This window comes from Heteronotia binoei, chromosome 1, assembly GCF_032191835.1.
Source record: "Heteronotia binoei isolate CCM8104 ecotype False Entrance Well chromosome 1, APGP_CSIRO_Hbin_v1, whole genome shotgun sequence".
Classification (NCBI taxonomy): domain Eukaryota; kingdom Metazoa; phylum Chordata; class Lepidosauria; order Squamata; family Gekkonidae; genus Heteronotia; species Heteronotia binoei.
In genome coordinates, this window is record NC_083223.1 from 279,774,721 (window position 1) to 279,790,757 (window position 16,037).

General features: G+C 51.8%; 1 protein-coding gene across 1 annotated transcript in view; it reads left to right on the forward strand.

Annotated features, from left to right (window-relative positions):
- Nucleotides 1–11,936: 11,936 nt before the first annotated feature.
- Nucleotides 11,937–16,037, forward strand: part of TARS2 (threonyl-tRNA synthetase 2, mitochondrial) — a 73,118-nt gene continuing 69,017 nt past the window's right edge. The window contains exon 1 of the mRNA XM_060258667.1: nucleotides 11,937–12,134. Coding sequence (XP_060114650.1) covers nucleotides 11,937–12,134 — 198 coding nt within the window. The remainder of the gene's footprint in view (nucleotides 12,135–16,037) is intronic.

Genomic DNA, 16,037 nt, shown 5'->3' on the forward strand with positions numbered 1-16,037 from the left:
GAGTTCCAAGTCAGTTGATCCAGAGATTCCTTTATTACCACCAGTGGCAAGAGGAAGGATCTGTCCTTCATTTTTCCTCAAACCCATCTTTACAAAACATAGCATATTTATACAATTTCTGATAACAAAGCAGGTCTCGATTGGTTGCAGATCCTCGCTCTTAGACTTACGTGGCATCTCATTAGCTTAAAAGAAACCCGTCTCTACCGAGGTGAGGTAATCCCTTGGGGATTTCTTTGGTCTCTACTCCCAATCTCCTGTCTTCCCGGCATCTAGCGTCAGCCGGTTTTCTGGTTTTGTTCCAAAGAACGTGTCAGTAAGTACAATCTCTACTGCATGGGCGTGATGGCTCTTTTCGGACTAAGAGGTCCTTCCTTGAGGCAGGGAGAAAAGCTTTCCTTATCAGAGGATGCTAACGGAACTTTGACAACGTCCTCTAGCTAGAGAAATGTGCTTTGAGATATGCAGGCACTAATAGAAGCCTATTGTCCATCGTTAGGACCTTGGAACCAAATCATAGCAAAGGCCCTATGTACTTTTTAAGGCAAGTTCAGCAAATACAATACTTTGAATGTAATGGTTTTGTTACAGCTGTAAAGGCAGATGAGTGCAAATGAGTTCTATAATCAGGATTAGTGCAGTTCTATTTGGCACTCTGTCCATGCCCTAATGCAACTCTGAATTTACATTCTACAGTTGGGCGGAAACCTTTCAAGTGTCCTGGCCTTGCGTCTCTGTCTTGGAGATTTGTAAGGTTTCAGCAGCGCTCTGCGTGAAAGCTGCCCGGTGCAGGTTGGCTCTTCGATGTGAAACGGAGCTGGTGCCCATGCTAAATTTAGTCTGTCACCTCAGTGCAGCAGTTGGCATGCCGAAGACGGTCTCTTGTGTGCAAACTTTGCTTCATTCTGTTTCCACCACCGCTGCTCCCCCCCCCCCCCAAAAAAAATCCCGAGGCCGCCTCCATTGTGTCTGGTTTTGACTTTGTGTCATGTTTCTAGATGCTGCAAGAACCGAGCTTGTTGCATGTAACCCAGTTGGGCCAAGCCCTACTCTTGGGCCAAACCCTACTTGGGTCAAACTCTGTTCTTGGTGAAGGGACCATACTGGAACTTGTGCGCGAATGTCCCTTCACGTGTACTTTGGCTCCTTTTGTGGGAGTTGTTGAGCGTGCTTCCTTACCAATGTGGGAGGAAGGAGAGAGCTGATCCAGACGCCTGGCCCACCACTGGATTGAGCCTGAGCCTGCGTGCACAGGTGTGTGCCAATCAAACACGTGATATCTGTGTCTCCGCAGCATTCCCTGCCCGGCTCCATAGCGGGTTGTAACGGCAGGCAGAACGCTGCCGAGAGACGGGGAGCAGCGGAACCCCAGAGGGCCCAGGAGGCATCAGCTAAGGCCTGGCCCGCTCATGGCTTCTTGTCTCTTGGTAACTCCTCTGTGTGGTCCATCCTCGTTGGCTTAAATTGGCCATCTAGCAGAAGGGCTTTTTCCGAGCCTCAGTGCAAGATTTCTGTCCCTTTGAGCCACCCCTCCCCAGTTTACCCCGGATTTTTCTCCGGGGAAGGATGGTGGTTCAGTGGCAGAGCATCTGCTTGGGAAGCAGAAGGTCCCAGGTTCAATCCCCGGCATCTCCAAAAAAGGGTCCAGGCAAATAGGTGTGAAAAACCTCCGCTTGAGACCCTGGAGAGCCGCTGCCAGTCTGAGAAGACAATACTGACTTTGATGGACCCAGGGTCTGATTCAGTATAAGGCAGCTTTATATGTTCATATATGTTCTCCCTATCCCAGAATGTTAGATCTCAAGGGCATCCAGTGAAGCAGATGGGCCGTAGGCTCAGGATAGACAAAAGGGAATACTGCTTTACACAGAGCGATGGAAATGTGGAATTTGCTGCCAGAAGACGTAGTGATGGCCACAGGCATAAACAGTCTTAAAAGGGAATTAGATTCATGGAGGATAAGTCTATCAATGGCTACTGAGAGGAACCTCCACGTTCAAAGGCTTTAATCTTCTGAATCCCAGAGTCGGGAGGCAACATTAGGGAAGTCTTTGGACTCTGCCCTGTTGTTGGTCCTCCAGAGGAATTGGTGGGCCACTGTGTGAGACAGGAGCTGGACCGGATGGACCTTCACTGGTCTGACCCAGCAGGGTTCTTCTGACGTTCCTCTCAGGGGAAGGCCTGAGCCTCTATGCCCCGTTGTTGGCCCTCCAGAGGAACTGGTTGGCCCCTGTGTGAGACAGGAGGCTGGACTATATGGAACCTCACTGGTATGATCCAGCAGGGCTCTTCTGAGGTTCTTAGGGGAAGGCCTCAGCCTCTCTGCCTTGTTGGCCCTCCAGAGGGACTGGTTGGCCACTGTGTGAGACAGGAGGCTGGACTATATGGACCCTCACTAGTCTGACCCAGCAGGGCTCTTCTGATGTTCTTCTCAAGGGAAGGCGTCGGCCTCTCTGCCCTGTTGTTGGCCCTCCAGAGGAACTGGTTGGCCACTGTGTGAGACAGGAGGCTGGATTATATGGACCCTCACTGGTCTGATTCAGCAGGGCTCTTCTGAGGTTCTTCTCAGGGGAAGGCCTCGGCCTCTCTGCCCTGTTGTTGGCCCTCCAGAGGAACTGGCTGGCCCCTGTGTGAGACAGGAGGCTGGATTAGATGGACCCTCATTGGTCTGACCCAGCAGGGCTCTTCTGAGGTTCTTCTCAGGGGAAGGCCTCGGCCTCTCTGCCCTGTTGTTAGCCCTCCAGAGGAACTGGTTGGCCTCTGTGTGAGACAGGAGGCTGGATTATATGGACCCTCACTGGTCTGATTCAGCAGGGCTCTTCTGATGTTCTTCTCAGGGGAAGGCCTCGGCCTCTCTGCCCTGTTGTTGGCCCTCCAGAGGAACTGGTTGGCCACTGTGTGAGACAGGAGGCTGGATTATATAGACCCTCACTGGTCTGATTCAGCAGGGCTCTTCTGATGTTCTTCTCAGGGGAAGGCCTCGGCTTCTCTGCCTTGTTGTTGGCCCTGCAGGGGAACTGAATGGCCACAGTGTAAGACTGGATGGACCCTCACTGGTCTGATCCAGCAGGGCTGTTCTCATGTTGCTGAAGTGGATTAGAGACTGAGTGAGTAATGGAGGAGGATCAAGTAATTAATGGTGGAATATAATATTAGTATGCAAAGTCAGAAGTCAATGGAGAAGACAGTAATGCTAGGGAAGTTGAAGTCGGCAGGAAAAGAGGAACATCCAAACGTGAGTTGGATTGACTTCATTGAGGAAGCCATGGCCCTCAGCTTGCAAAAGCTGCTAATGATGGGGCATTACAGAAGTCATTAATTTATAGCTTTGCCATAAATCGGAAGTGACCTGATGGCGCCTCATGCGCTCACACAAAAGGCTGTGTCAGAATGCCACTTGCTTCGGGTTCGTAGTGGTGGGTCGTGCGCCCTTTGATTTGCATTGGGTTCTCAACATTTGGTTAGTCACTGTAGGTAATGGAATGTTAAACCGGATGGATGCCAAAGTCATGGTTTGCCTACGGTGCCAAAGAATCTTGGTCCAGCCACAGCTGGGCTGCCATACTAAGCAAATTTGGACTTTTTGGAGGGTGGGGATGGCGGGTCTCCATACCAAACCGATTTGGGAACTGCTGCTACAGATTATTGCGGTAGCTTGCAAGTCTTAAAACTTCCACCATCTGTAAAATGCCACCTCCCCATCTTAACGATTATGCTAATACCCAACGCTTTAGCGCAACTGTTAAAACTGTCTCCCAACCGCTTGCTGTTCTAGCACACTGCGTCAATATCGCAAGCCTCAGTGCGATCAAATGCAAATGCGGTGTCTCGTTCAGCAATGTCCATTTCAAGAGAAATGTCGTGACGTCCTTTTAAGCAAACCTACTTCACCCCATAGTTCCCCTTCCTGGGGGTGGTCCTGCCCAACTGCTAAGGGATAAATGACAACTGAAAAGCGTCACCTAGCATCAACTGATCTGGTGGCTGAATATCTCAAGGAAGACTGTTCTATCATTGGGAAAGGCCTTGTCCCAAGTGTCCACTGGACTCCCAACTTCCAGAGGTATCCGGACCAAGGGCCCTGCGAGAGACCAGGAGGTGCAGACAGGACCCCCTGAGAGCAAGCGGTCAGTCAGATGCCCTGACCCAAACCAATTGAAAGTGGAGAGGGATGGTGGCTCAGTGGTAGAGCATCTGCTTGGGAAGCAGAAGGTCCCAGGTTCAATCCCTGGCATCTCCAAAAAAGGGTCCAGGCAAATAGGTGTGAAAAACCTCCGCTTGAGACCCTGGAGAGCCACCGCCAATTAGGGGAGGGACAGTGGCTCAGTGGTAGAGCATCTGCTTGGTAAGCAGAAGGTCCCAGGTTCAATCCCCGGCATCTCCAACTTAAAAAGGGTTCAGGCAAATAGGTGTGTAAAACCTCAGCTTGAGACCCTGGAGAGCCGTTGCCAGTCTGAGTAGACATTACTGACTTGATGGACTCAGGGTCTGATTCAGTATAAGGCAGTTTGATAGGTTCATATGCCTTGAATTGTGTTCAGGGGCATTCTGGCCACAAACACGTGCTTTCTCACAATGCTGTAATATGGGTGGGATGGGGAGCACCCATCAAACCTCAGCTGCTGCATTTCGAACTGGTTCAGGCTTCCAAGGAAAGGGACGGTGGGCATTCTGGCACAACTGGGCACCGGAGGCCTCTTGAAATGTCGCAGTCTGTGCTGGAGCTAACAGGACCCAGCTGGGACAAGTCACCAACCCCCGCCAAACACCCCCTCTGTTTAGTCCAGAGCAGGGGCTTCTATCTTTTTAAAACCTCTGAGCGTGTTTTGGAATTCTGGCCCAATCACAAAATGGCTGCCACAGGAGGCAGAATCAATGATAAAATGGCTGCCATAAACCAATGCCATATTGAGGTGATGCATCGCTCTAATAACCACTCCTAAACACGTCCAGAAGTCTTAACAAACTGCCTTTAATAATGGACATGCTGTCTTAAGCAGTGTTCAAGCTGAGTTAGTGTGAGCTAGCTCACAGCTTTTTTTGGCTTCTGGCTCACACACATTTTTGTCTTAGGAAGAATGGCCCCCGAGCAAACTGATTTATGCAGTAGCTCACAAGGTTAATGCCAGTAACTCATGAAGTAGAATTTTTGCTCACAAGACTCCGCAGTTTAGAGGAAACATTGGTCTTAAGATGTTTTCTTGCTTATACATGCAGCTGACCTTCCGCCCTGTAGTGAAGACCCTTGTGCACCGGTGGTGGCTGCCGCTGAAGCAGCTTTAAAAAAAATCTGCAGTATGTATTAGATTTCCAGTGGCCAATGAAAAGCTCCACCTGGCCCTTTCCGCTTTTTAAAAAGATTGGTCGTGTCAAGACCCCGGCAGTTCAAGGATCACAGACAGTCCATTCCAGGAATAGGTATTTATTGATACATGACAGGTCAGAGCAAGATGGTCCTTACTTAAACTGGCTTTGGCAGGCTTTTTCCCTTCTCTTATAACCCTGGTCCAAACCGTTACACGTTCAAAGGAAAGCGGGAAGCAAGCAGTCTCCCCCCCCCAAGATTCCTCCCAGACCCCTCACAGGTGTGCACATAATCAGGCAAGAGCAACCTTGGTGACTCTTGAGACTAGGCAGAAAGGAACGTTTCTACTGTTACATAGAGATAGCAGCAAAGCAAAGCGGAGACAGTGGAAAGCGGAAGTGTCTTGATATAGTAATGGCAAGAGCCCTCTTGACAGGTGGGTGCTATAATGACCCCTGATGGTTTTCAAGGCAAGAGATGAACAGAGGTGGTCATCCGCCTTCTTTTGCTCAACACCCCCCGGTCCTGGCGCTTTCCCAAGCAAGTACTACGCGTGAGCAAACCAATTTAGGTTCCAAGTTCTGATGAGGCTAGGCTATCGGGCAGCTCCACATCGGGACCCATTTTCTAGACCTTTCTTCAGTTGATTGGTCCTCATTCAGCTGGGAGTCAGCATATTAGCGATGGCTCCCCTTAAATGCCAGAGACCAGGCTCAGTGGTGTCATGGAGGGGCTGTGGCTAAGTGGTAGGGCATGCAGAAGGTCCCGGGTTCAATCTTTGACATCTCCAGATGAAAACCAAGCAGTAGGTGATGAGAAAAACGTTCCTTTGCCTGTCTACCTCTCTCTGTCTGTCCAGAGGAGGGCGATAAAGATGGTAAGGGGTCCGGAGACCAAGTCCTGTGAAGAAAGGTTGAAGGAGCTGGGCATGTTTAGCCTGGAGAGGAGGCGGCTGAGAGGTGATAGGATCACCATCTTCAAGTCCTTGAAGGGCTGTCCTATAGAGGGGCCTGGAGACCAAGTCCTATGAGGAAAGGCTGTAGGAGCTGGGGATGTTTAGCCTGGAGAGGAGGCGGCTGAGAGGTGATAGGATCACCATCTTCAAGTCCATGAAGGGCTGTCCTATAGAGGGGTCTGGAGACCAAGTCCTATGAGGAAAGGTTGAAGGAGCTGGGCATGTTTAGCCTGGAGAGGAGGCGGCTGAGAGGTGATAGGATCACCATCTTCAAGGATTTGAAGGGCTGTCCTAGAGAGGGGTCTGAAGACCAAGTCCTATGAGGAAAGGTTGAAGGAGCTGGGCATGTTTAGCCTGGAGAGGAGGCGGCTGAGATGTGATAGGATCACCATCTTTAAGTCCTTGAAGGGCTGTCAGATAGGATCACCATCTTCAAGTCCTTGAAGGGCTGTCAGATAGAGAGGATGGGGTGGAATTGTTTTCTGGGCCCCAGAAGGTAGGACCAGAACCATTGGGTTTAAATTAAATCAAAAGAGTTTCCGGCTCAACGTTAGTAAGAACTTCCTGACCATTAGAGCAGTTCCTCAGTGGAACAGGCTTCCTCCTTGGGAGGTGGTGAGCTCTCCTTGGAGATTCTGAAGCAGATGGTCATCTGACAGCAATGAAGATTCTGTTAATTTTTGGGGGAGATTATTTGAGTTTCCTGCATTGTGCAGGGGGTTGGACAAGATGACCCTGGAGATCCCTTCCAACTCTATGATTCCATAGGGCTGTGGTTCACTGGTAGAGCCTCTGCCTGGCATGCAGAAGGTCCCACGTTCAATCTCCGGCATCTCCAAAGTGCCAGGCATGAGGTGATAGGAAAGACCTTGGCTTGAGACCCTGGAGAGCAGCTGCCAGTCTGCAATACTGGTCCAGGATAAGACTGCTTCATCTTTGGACGAGGGGCTGTTGCTTAGTGATAGAGCCTCTGCTTGGCATTAAGATTCAGTCCCTGGAAGCATCTCCAGTTGACCAGTGTGTGTAACAAACATAAGAACATAAGAGAAGCCATGTTGGATCAGACCAATGGCCCATCCAGTCTAACACTCTGTGTCACACAGTGGCTAAAAAAACCAGGTGCCATCAAGAGGTCAATAGCAAGACAAAGCAACGACTCCGTATCTGGTCTACATCCGTTGTGTTGTGAATGGAGAGCCAGTTTGGTGTAGTGGTTGTGCGCTGGGAGAACCGGGTTTGATTCCCCACTCCTCCATTTGCAGCTGTTGGGCGGAAAACGGCAACAAGAATGATTAAAGGGTTGAAACGCTTTCCGTATGAAGAAAGGTTGAAACACTTTGGGGCTCTTTAGCTTGGAGAAACAACAGCTGAGGGGTGCCATGATAGAGGTTTGCAAGATTATGCATGGGATAGAGAAGGGAGTCCTTTTCTCCCTTTCTCACAATATGAGAACTCGTGGATACTCAATGAAATTGCTGAGCAGTTTGATTAGAACTGATAAAAGGAAGTCCTTCACCCAAAGGGTGATTGACGTGGAATTCACTGCCACAGGAGGTGGTGGCGGCTACAAGCATAGCCAGCTTCAAGAGGGGATTGGATCAACATCTGGAGCAGAGGTCCATCAGTGGCTATTAGCCACAGCATATTGTTGGAACTCTCTGTAAATCCAGTAAACCTAATCTAAACCTGTCTGGGGCAAGTGATGCTCTGTTTTCTTGGTGCTTGGGAGGAACAACGGTGAGGGGTTCTGGTGTTCTGGCCCCACTGATGGATCACCTGATGGCACCTGGTTGTTGTTTTTTGCCACTGTGTGACACAGAGTATTGGACTGAGTGGACCTTTGGCCTGATCCAACATGGCTTCTCTTATGTTCTTATGATGGGATGGCCTTGGGTCAACCATCGCTCTTGCAGAGCTGTCCTTGAAAGGACAGCTTGTGTGTGAGCTCTCTTAGCCCCACCCACCTCACAGGGTGTCTGTTGTGGGGGAGGAAGGGAAAGGAGATTGTGAGCCGCTCTGAGACTCTTGGGAGTAGAGGGCGGGATATAAATCCAATGTCTTCCTTTACCTCACAGGGTGTCTGTTGTGGGGGAGGAAGGGAAAGGAGATTGTGAGCTGCTCTGAGACTCTTTGGAGTGGGGGGTGGGATATAAATCCAATATCTTTATCTACTTCACAGGGTGTCTGTTGTGGGGGAGGAAGGGAAAGGAGATTGTGAGCCGCTCTGAGACTCTTCAGAGTGGAGGGTGGGATAGAAATCTAATATCTTCTATCTTCCAATATCTTCTTTCCCTTTGACATGGAGGCCTATTTTGCACCGTCTCACCGAAACTCACCACAAAGTCCCTCAGCGAAGGAACCAGAGGAACTGGCTGGACGCTGTGTGAGACAGGAGACTGGACTAGATGGAACCTCCCTGGTCTGACCCAGCAGGGCTCTTCTGATGCTCTCAGGGGAAGGCCTCGGCCTCTCTGCTCTGTTGCTGGCCCTCCAAAGGAACTGGCTGGCCACTGTGTGATCAGGAAGCTGGACTAGGTGGACTCTCCCTGGTCTGACCCAGCAGGGCTCTTCTGAGGTTCTTCTCAAAGGAAGGCCTCGGCCTCTCTGCCCTGTTGTTGGCCCTCCAGAGGAACTGGGTGGTCACTGTGTGAGACAGGAGGCTGGACTAGATGGAACCTCCCTGGTCTGACCCAGCAGGGCTCTTCTGATGCTCTCAGGGGAAGGCCTCGGCCTCTCTGCCCTGTTGTTGACCCTCCAAAGGAACTGGCTGGCCACTGTGTGATCAGGAGGCTGGACTAGATGGACCCTCCCTGGTCTGACCCAGCAGGGCTCTTCTGATGCTCTTCTCAGGGGAAGGCCTCAGCCTCTCTGCCCTGTTGTTGGCCTTCCAGAGGAACTGGTTGGCCACTGTGTTAGACACGAGGCTGGACTGGATGGACCCTCCGTGGTCCCAGCAGGGCTCTTCTGAGGTTCTGAGAAAGAGAAATGAGTTCAATTTGGAAAAGATATTTTTTGGGATGTCAGGGGATGTTGTGTTCGCCACAAGCACAAACAGCTTTGAAAAGGGATTTGATAGGCTGATGGAGGAAGGGTCTGTCAGTAGCTATCAGCCATGGTGACTGAAGGGAATCTCCATATTCGGAGGCACTAATCCTCTGAATCCCAGAGCCAGGAGACAACATCAGGGGGAAGGCCTCAGCCTCTCTGCCCTGTCTGTTGGCCCTTCCCGATAAGTGTTTGGCCCCTGCGTGAGACAGGATGCTGCGGTCTGACCTTTCTTACGTTCTTAGGGCTGTCGCACTTGATTCTCTGGGCAAGCAAGCTGTTACCGGATTCGCGTTTCTCAACACAGAGCACTCTTTCCCATTGCATTTATTCTCCCCTTTGGCTCTGAGCTGCTCTTTCTCTTGTGTTGAGCCTTACGGCTGTAAGCGTGGTGCCTTCCATTTATAGCCTATTGGCAGGGGGAAGGCTTGGCGTTTTTGGCCGCCTGCCCTCAGTGTTTGGAAAAGATCCATGGGAAGCTGCTCCTACTCAAGAGGAGGCTGGGCTGGGCCGTTGGAGGGCAGCTACGGTCACTGCCTCATTAATGCTTTCGTGTTAATAGTAGCAGTAGCCCCTCCAGAGGAACTGGCTGGCCACTGTGTGAGACAGGAGGCTGGACTAGATGGACCCTCCCTGGTCTGACCCAGCAGGGCTCTTCTGATGTTCTTCTCAGGGAAAGGCCTCAGCCTCTCTGCTCTTTTGTTAGCCCTCCAGAGGAACTGGCTGGCCACCGTGTGAGACAGGAGGCTGGACTAGACGGACCCTCCCTGGTCTGACCCAGCAGGGCTCTTCTGATGTTCTTCTCAGGGGAAGGCCTCGGCCTCTCTGCCCTGTTGCTGGCCCTCCAGAGGAACTGGCTGGCCTCTGTGTGAGACATGAGGCTGGACTAGATGGACCCTCCCTGGTCTGACCCAGCAGGGCTCTTCTGATGTTCCTCTCAGGGGAAGGCCTCGGCCTCTCTGCCCTGTTGTGGGCCCTCCAGAGGAGCTGGTTGGCCTCTGTGTGAGACAGGAGGCTGGATGAGATGGACACTCACTGGTTTGATGCAGCAGGGCTCTTCTGAGGTTCTTCCCAGGGGAAGGCCTCAGCCTCTCTGCCCTTTTGTTGGCCTTCCAGAGGGACTGGCTGGCCACTGTGTGAGACAGGAGGCTGGACTAGATGGACCACCATTGGTCTGACCCAGCAGGGCTCTTCGGATGTTCTTCTCAAGGGAAGGCCTCGGCCTCTCTGCCCTGTTGTTGGCCCTGCAGAGGAACTGGTTGGCCCCTGTGCGAGACAGGAGGCTGGACTAGATGGACCCTCCCTGGTCTGACCCAGCAGGGCTCTTCTGATGTTCTTCCCAGGGGAAGGCCTTGGCCTCTGCCCTGTTGTCGGCCCTCCTGAGGAACTGGTTGGCTCCTGTCAAATATTTTGAACGAGGGCAGGTTTCAAGAGAGCTGGTGGCGGCAGGTTGAGAAGAGCTCTCTTTTTTAAGCACCTGGTCATCTCTGAGCAGGTGGGCAGGGAGTTTGTTCCTGCTGACTGCAGAGGAGAGAACTGGCGACAGTGGATTTCAGTTGCAGGCAGAAAGGCACCGGCTGGATATTGGGAAGAATTTTCATGACACTCCGAGGCCTTCAGCAGTGGCGAGGGCTGCCTCGGGAGGTGTTGAGCACCCCCCCCCCTCACCGGCAGTCTTTGAGCAGCAGCTGGACAGACACTGGTCAGGAATGCATTGGGGAGGGTTGGACTAGATGACCTCAGGGGGTCCCTTCCAACTCTGTGATTCTGTGCTCAAACTCAGGTTGGGGAACGACACTGAGAACCTGCCAGAGCTACGGAACAAAGCAGGAGCCCAACAGCACCTTTAAGACCGACGCAGTTTTTATTCAGAACGCAAGCTTTCGTGTGCACGCACGCTTCTTCAGACGAGGAATGAGGCACAGTAAGCAGAGCTACATAGAGCGGGTGGGGTTTAGACCGCAAAGCGGTGCAAGGCCAAAATCCAACAGAATAGCCAAATTGACAATTTCCGAAAACCTTTGATCTGGGGTTGCATTAGCGTGTTTCAGCAGGTAGGAGCGGTTCCCCTGGGCACCAGCCTCTGTTTCAGAAAGGTGGGGGAGGGGGGGGCGGATATTATTGCACGTCTCCAGCGCCTGGCTGGGTTTGCATTTATGGCAGGGGGGTTGCACTGGCCCCCCCCGGCGATCTGTCAGTAGCCCAGGGCTGTGGGAGGGGGGGGCATTTTTTGACGGAGTGCAGCTGAGAACCAGACAGGAGGGCCGGCTCCACCTGGAGATGTTGCTGCCTCCCTCCCTCCAAAAATGCTGGGCCGGTGGTGGCCAAGCGAAGGACACCCCCTCTGTAATCCGCATCATCCCCCATCTTCTCTAATTCCCACCAATCTTCCCTAATCTGCATCACCCACCCCCAATCTTCTCTAATTCCCCCCCAACCTTCCCTAATCTGCATCACTCGCCCCCCAGTCGTCCCTAATTCCCTCCCATCATCTCTAATCTGCATTACCCGGCCCCCAATCTTCTCTAATTCCCCCCCCCCCCAATCTTTTGCATCAACCCCCCCCCCCCAATCGTCTCTAGACTGGAGAGGGGGGAGGATTTGGGGGGGGGTGCAGTTTCTATAGGGGGCATGGGCCCCGCGCCCCCCTCTGCCGGCTACAGCCCCGGGGGAAACGCAATAAGCCCCAGGCGGCTTGCAAACGCTTTGCCATTTGCTCCGCTCTGCGCAGCCGCGGGCCGGGCCCGCCTCCTCCTAGGGCACGAGCCCTGCCCGGAGTGGGCGGGGCTGCAGGCGCGCGCCCGGCCCGGAAGCAGGAGGCGGAGGCACGTGGGGGGGAGATGCGGCTGCTGGCGGCGCCTTGGCTGGGGCTCTGGCCCGGGAGGAGCGGCGGCGCCCTCGGCAGGCATTACCGGGTCCGGCGGGGTTGGAGCGGGAGGGCTCGGGAGGCTCTTGCTTGCGTGGGGGCCCTTGCGTCCCTGGGACGTGGAGCTCTGAGGCTGCGCAGAGGGCCGGGAGGGGGACGCGCAATCTTTCGACTGGGGGGTGGGGCTTTCCTTCCTTGGAGGGTTTTCAGCAGATAGATCAGGGGTGTCAAAAATGCAGTTCAGGGGCCGAATCAGGCCCACGGGCAACTGTATGTCTGCCTATATCTTGCTTCCTTCTGCATCACAGGCTTGCTCAGCTGCACAGGAGCTACAGAGCGAAACCTCTATTTTCTCGATTGGCCGAGGCTGCTCCCTTGAGGAGGAGGTGGGGGGGAGGAATAGCATGCTTTGCCACGCTCTCTCAATCACATAGCAGAGCTACTGGGCTGAGCCTCTCTTCCTTATATTGGAGAGCCAGTTTGGTGTGGTGGTGAAGTGTGCGGACTCTTGTCTGGAAGAACCGGGCTTGATTCCCCACTCCTCCACTTGCACCTGCTGGCATGGCCTTGGATCAGTCGTAGCTCTGGCAGAGGTTGTCCTTGAAAGGGCAGCTGCTGTGAGAGCCCTCTCAGCCCCACCCACCTCACAGGGTGTCTGTTGGGGAGGAAGGGGAAGGAGATTGTGAGCCGCTCTGAGACTCTTCGGAGTGGAGGGCGGGATATAAATCGAATATCTTCATCTACCTCACAGGGTGTCTGTTGTGGGGGAGGAAGGGAAAGGAGATTGTGAGCCGCTCTGAGACTCTTCGGAGTGGAGGGCGGGATATAAATCCAATATCATCTTCTTCTTCTTATATTGGCTGAGGCTCCTTCCCCCTTTTGGTCCCCTGGGGATGGAAGGAAAGAGCCAAAGCTTCCTTTGTCCAGTTTCCTGGATCTCATGGAAGAAATACAAAGAAAGCACCTTTAAGACCAATGAGTGCTAACATTTTAAAATTGTTTTAATTTTTTAAAAAATATGTATTTCATAGAATCCCAGAGTTGGAAGGGACCTCCAGGTTCATCTAGTCCAACCCCCTGCACAAGGTAGGAAACTCACAAACCCCTCCCCCTAAATTCACAGGATCCTCATTGCTGTCAGATGGCCATCCAGCCTCTTTTTAAAAACCTCCAAGGAAGGAGAGCCCACCACCTCCCGAGGAGGAAGCCTGTTCCACTGAGGAATCACTCTTAACGGTCAGGAAGTTCTTCCTAATGTTGTCAGAAACTCTTTTGATTTAATTCCAACCCACTGGTTCTGGTCCTGCCTTCTGGGGCCACAGAAAACAATTCCACACCATCCTCTATAGGACAGCCCTTCAAGTACTTGAAGATGGTGATCATATGTTTGTGTTCTTTATAAAATTTATATCTCTGCTACCTAATCTTAAATAGGTACACACATGGCCCGGTCCAACATGGCTTGGCCCAACCCGACATGGTCCGGCTCCTCAAGGTCTCGTTTATGTCAAACCTGGCCCTCATAACAAATGAGTTTGACACCCTTGGGCTAGATGGTCCCTGACTGCAATGAGGATCCTGTGAATTTAGGGGGAGGGATTGGTGAGTTTTAGGGTTGCCAGGTCAAGAACTGTCTGGGGACTTTGAGGATGGAGCCAGGAGCAGGGTTGGAGCAAGCATGATTGAACTCCAAAGGGAGTTTTGGCCGTCGCATTTAAAGGGACAGCACACCTATTAAATGCCTTCCCTCCTCTGGAAAGAATGAAGGATAGGGGCACCTTCTTTTCGGGCCCATAGAATTGGACCCCCTGGTCCAATCCTTTGGAAAGTTGGAGGGTCTTTTGAGGAGAGACACTGAATGTTGTGCTGAAAATCTAGTGCATCTTCCTCAAAAAACAGCCCCCCCCCAGGGCCTCAGATACCCACAAATCTCCATTATACCCTATGGGAATCAGTCTCCATAGGGAATAATGGAGTGCCCAGCAGACATTTCCCTCCCCCCGCCTTGCTTTCTGATGACCTTGAAGTGGGGGGAGGGCCTCTAAACTGGGGGATCCCCTGCCCCCACCTGCGGACATAAGAACATAAGAGAAGCCATGTTGGATCAGGCCAACGGCCCATCAAGTCCAACACTCTGTGTCACACAGTGGCAAAAAATGTTATATACACACATACACTGTGGCTAATAGCCACTGATGGACCTCTGCTCCATATTTTTATCTAAACCCCTCTTGAAGGTGGCTATACTTGTGGCCGCCACCACCTCCTGTGGCAGTGAATTCCACATGTTAATCACCCTTTGGGTGAAGGACTGACAACCCTAGTGAGTTTCTTGCATGGTGCAGGAGGTTGGACTAGATGACCCTGGAGGTCCCTTCCAACTATATGACTCTATGCCTTTGCAGGGCTCGCCCCCCCCCCCCGCCCCAGCGCCCCTTCTCTGTATGCACAGCGTCAGGCCTCATTTTGGGCGGGGGTGGGGTCACAGGAGCAGAGTTCCAGAACCTTTATATTTTGGGGTGCTCTTTCTTTCTTACAGTCCTCTTCCCCCCTCAAAAAAAACTTGCTTCTGGGCTCAATTCTTTGATGCCCTGCGAGAATGTTGCTGAACTCTTAAGACTTGACAAACTTTCTAATCTTTTCCCCCCATTAAAAATGGGGAGGGAACCAAAAAGTCATTTTAAAAAGCATGCCGGGAGTATGTAAGTAAGATGTGGGGCAGAAAGTTTTTTCTTTCATTTTAAGCTTTTATAAGTTGTAGATATAGTTTTGCTACCATATGTTACTAATAAAAAATTTTGCCACAAAAAAAAAAAAGCATGCCAGGAGTAAGGTTTTATTCTGACAATTCTAATTCAGGAAGCATTTGAAGGTAGATGTTGAGCTGATACCATTTAGTACACCTTCTTGTGAGGTCGGGGTGGGGGGGTGCATATGCAAATAAGCTCTGGCACCTCTTTTTCTACAAAACGACCCATGCATGGGAGGAAAGACTTCCAAGAGCTCCAGCCCATGGGATGGGTGCCTGCTGCCTCTCTGCATGAGTCCTCGTGCTGGCCGTATTTATTTCATTCGTTTTATTTATTTCTGTGGATTTCTATTTCGCCCTTTCCCAAATTGAGCTCGGGGCGGATTCCAACATATCAAACAGTAAAACCAATAATTACACTATTGCAATAAAGCAGTTAAACAATTAAAAACATTAAAAATTAAAACAGTCACGCCAGTAACAGCGTGGATAGTGTAGACACAGCCTGGTGTCCAAAGACGCCGACTATATCAGCCCGATTTTCTCCTCGGTCCAGATGGTAATAGGTACTGGTCGTTAGTTGGTGCCATCAGTGTTGGGAGGCCAGTTACACGGTATAGCAAGATAGGGACGCCCGCCTGCCTCAGCCAAAGGCCTGGCGGAACAGCTCCGTCTTACAGGCGCTTCGGAATGGCAACAGATCCGAGAGGGCCCGAACCTCTATAGTAGTGCCTTTCTGAACGTGCCCACTTTTCTTTCCTAAGATTATGCATGGGATAAAGAAGGGAGAGGAAGAAGGACTTTTCTCCCTTTCTCACAATACGAGAACTCATGGGCACTCCGTGACATTGCTGAGCAGTTGGGTTGGAACGGATCAAAGGAAGTCCTTCTTCACCCAAAGGGTGATTAACATGTGGAATTCACTGCCACAGGAGGTGGTGGCGGCTACAAGCATAGCCAGCTTCAAGAGGGGATTGGATAAACATGGAGCTGAGGTCCATCAGTGGCTATTAGCCACAGCTTATCGTTGGAACTCTGTCTGGGGCAGTGATGCTCTGTATTCTGGGTGCTTGGGCAGGAGGCGCAGTGGGAGGGCTTCTAGCGCCACTGGTGGACC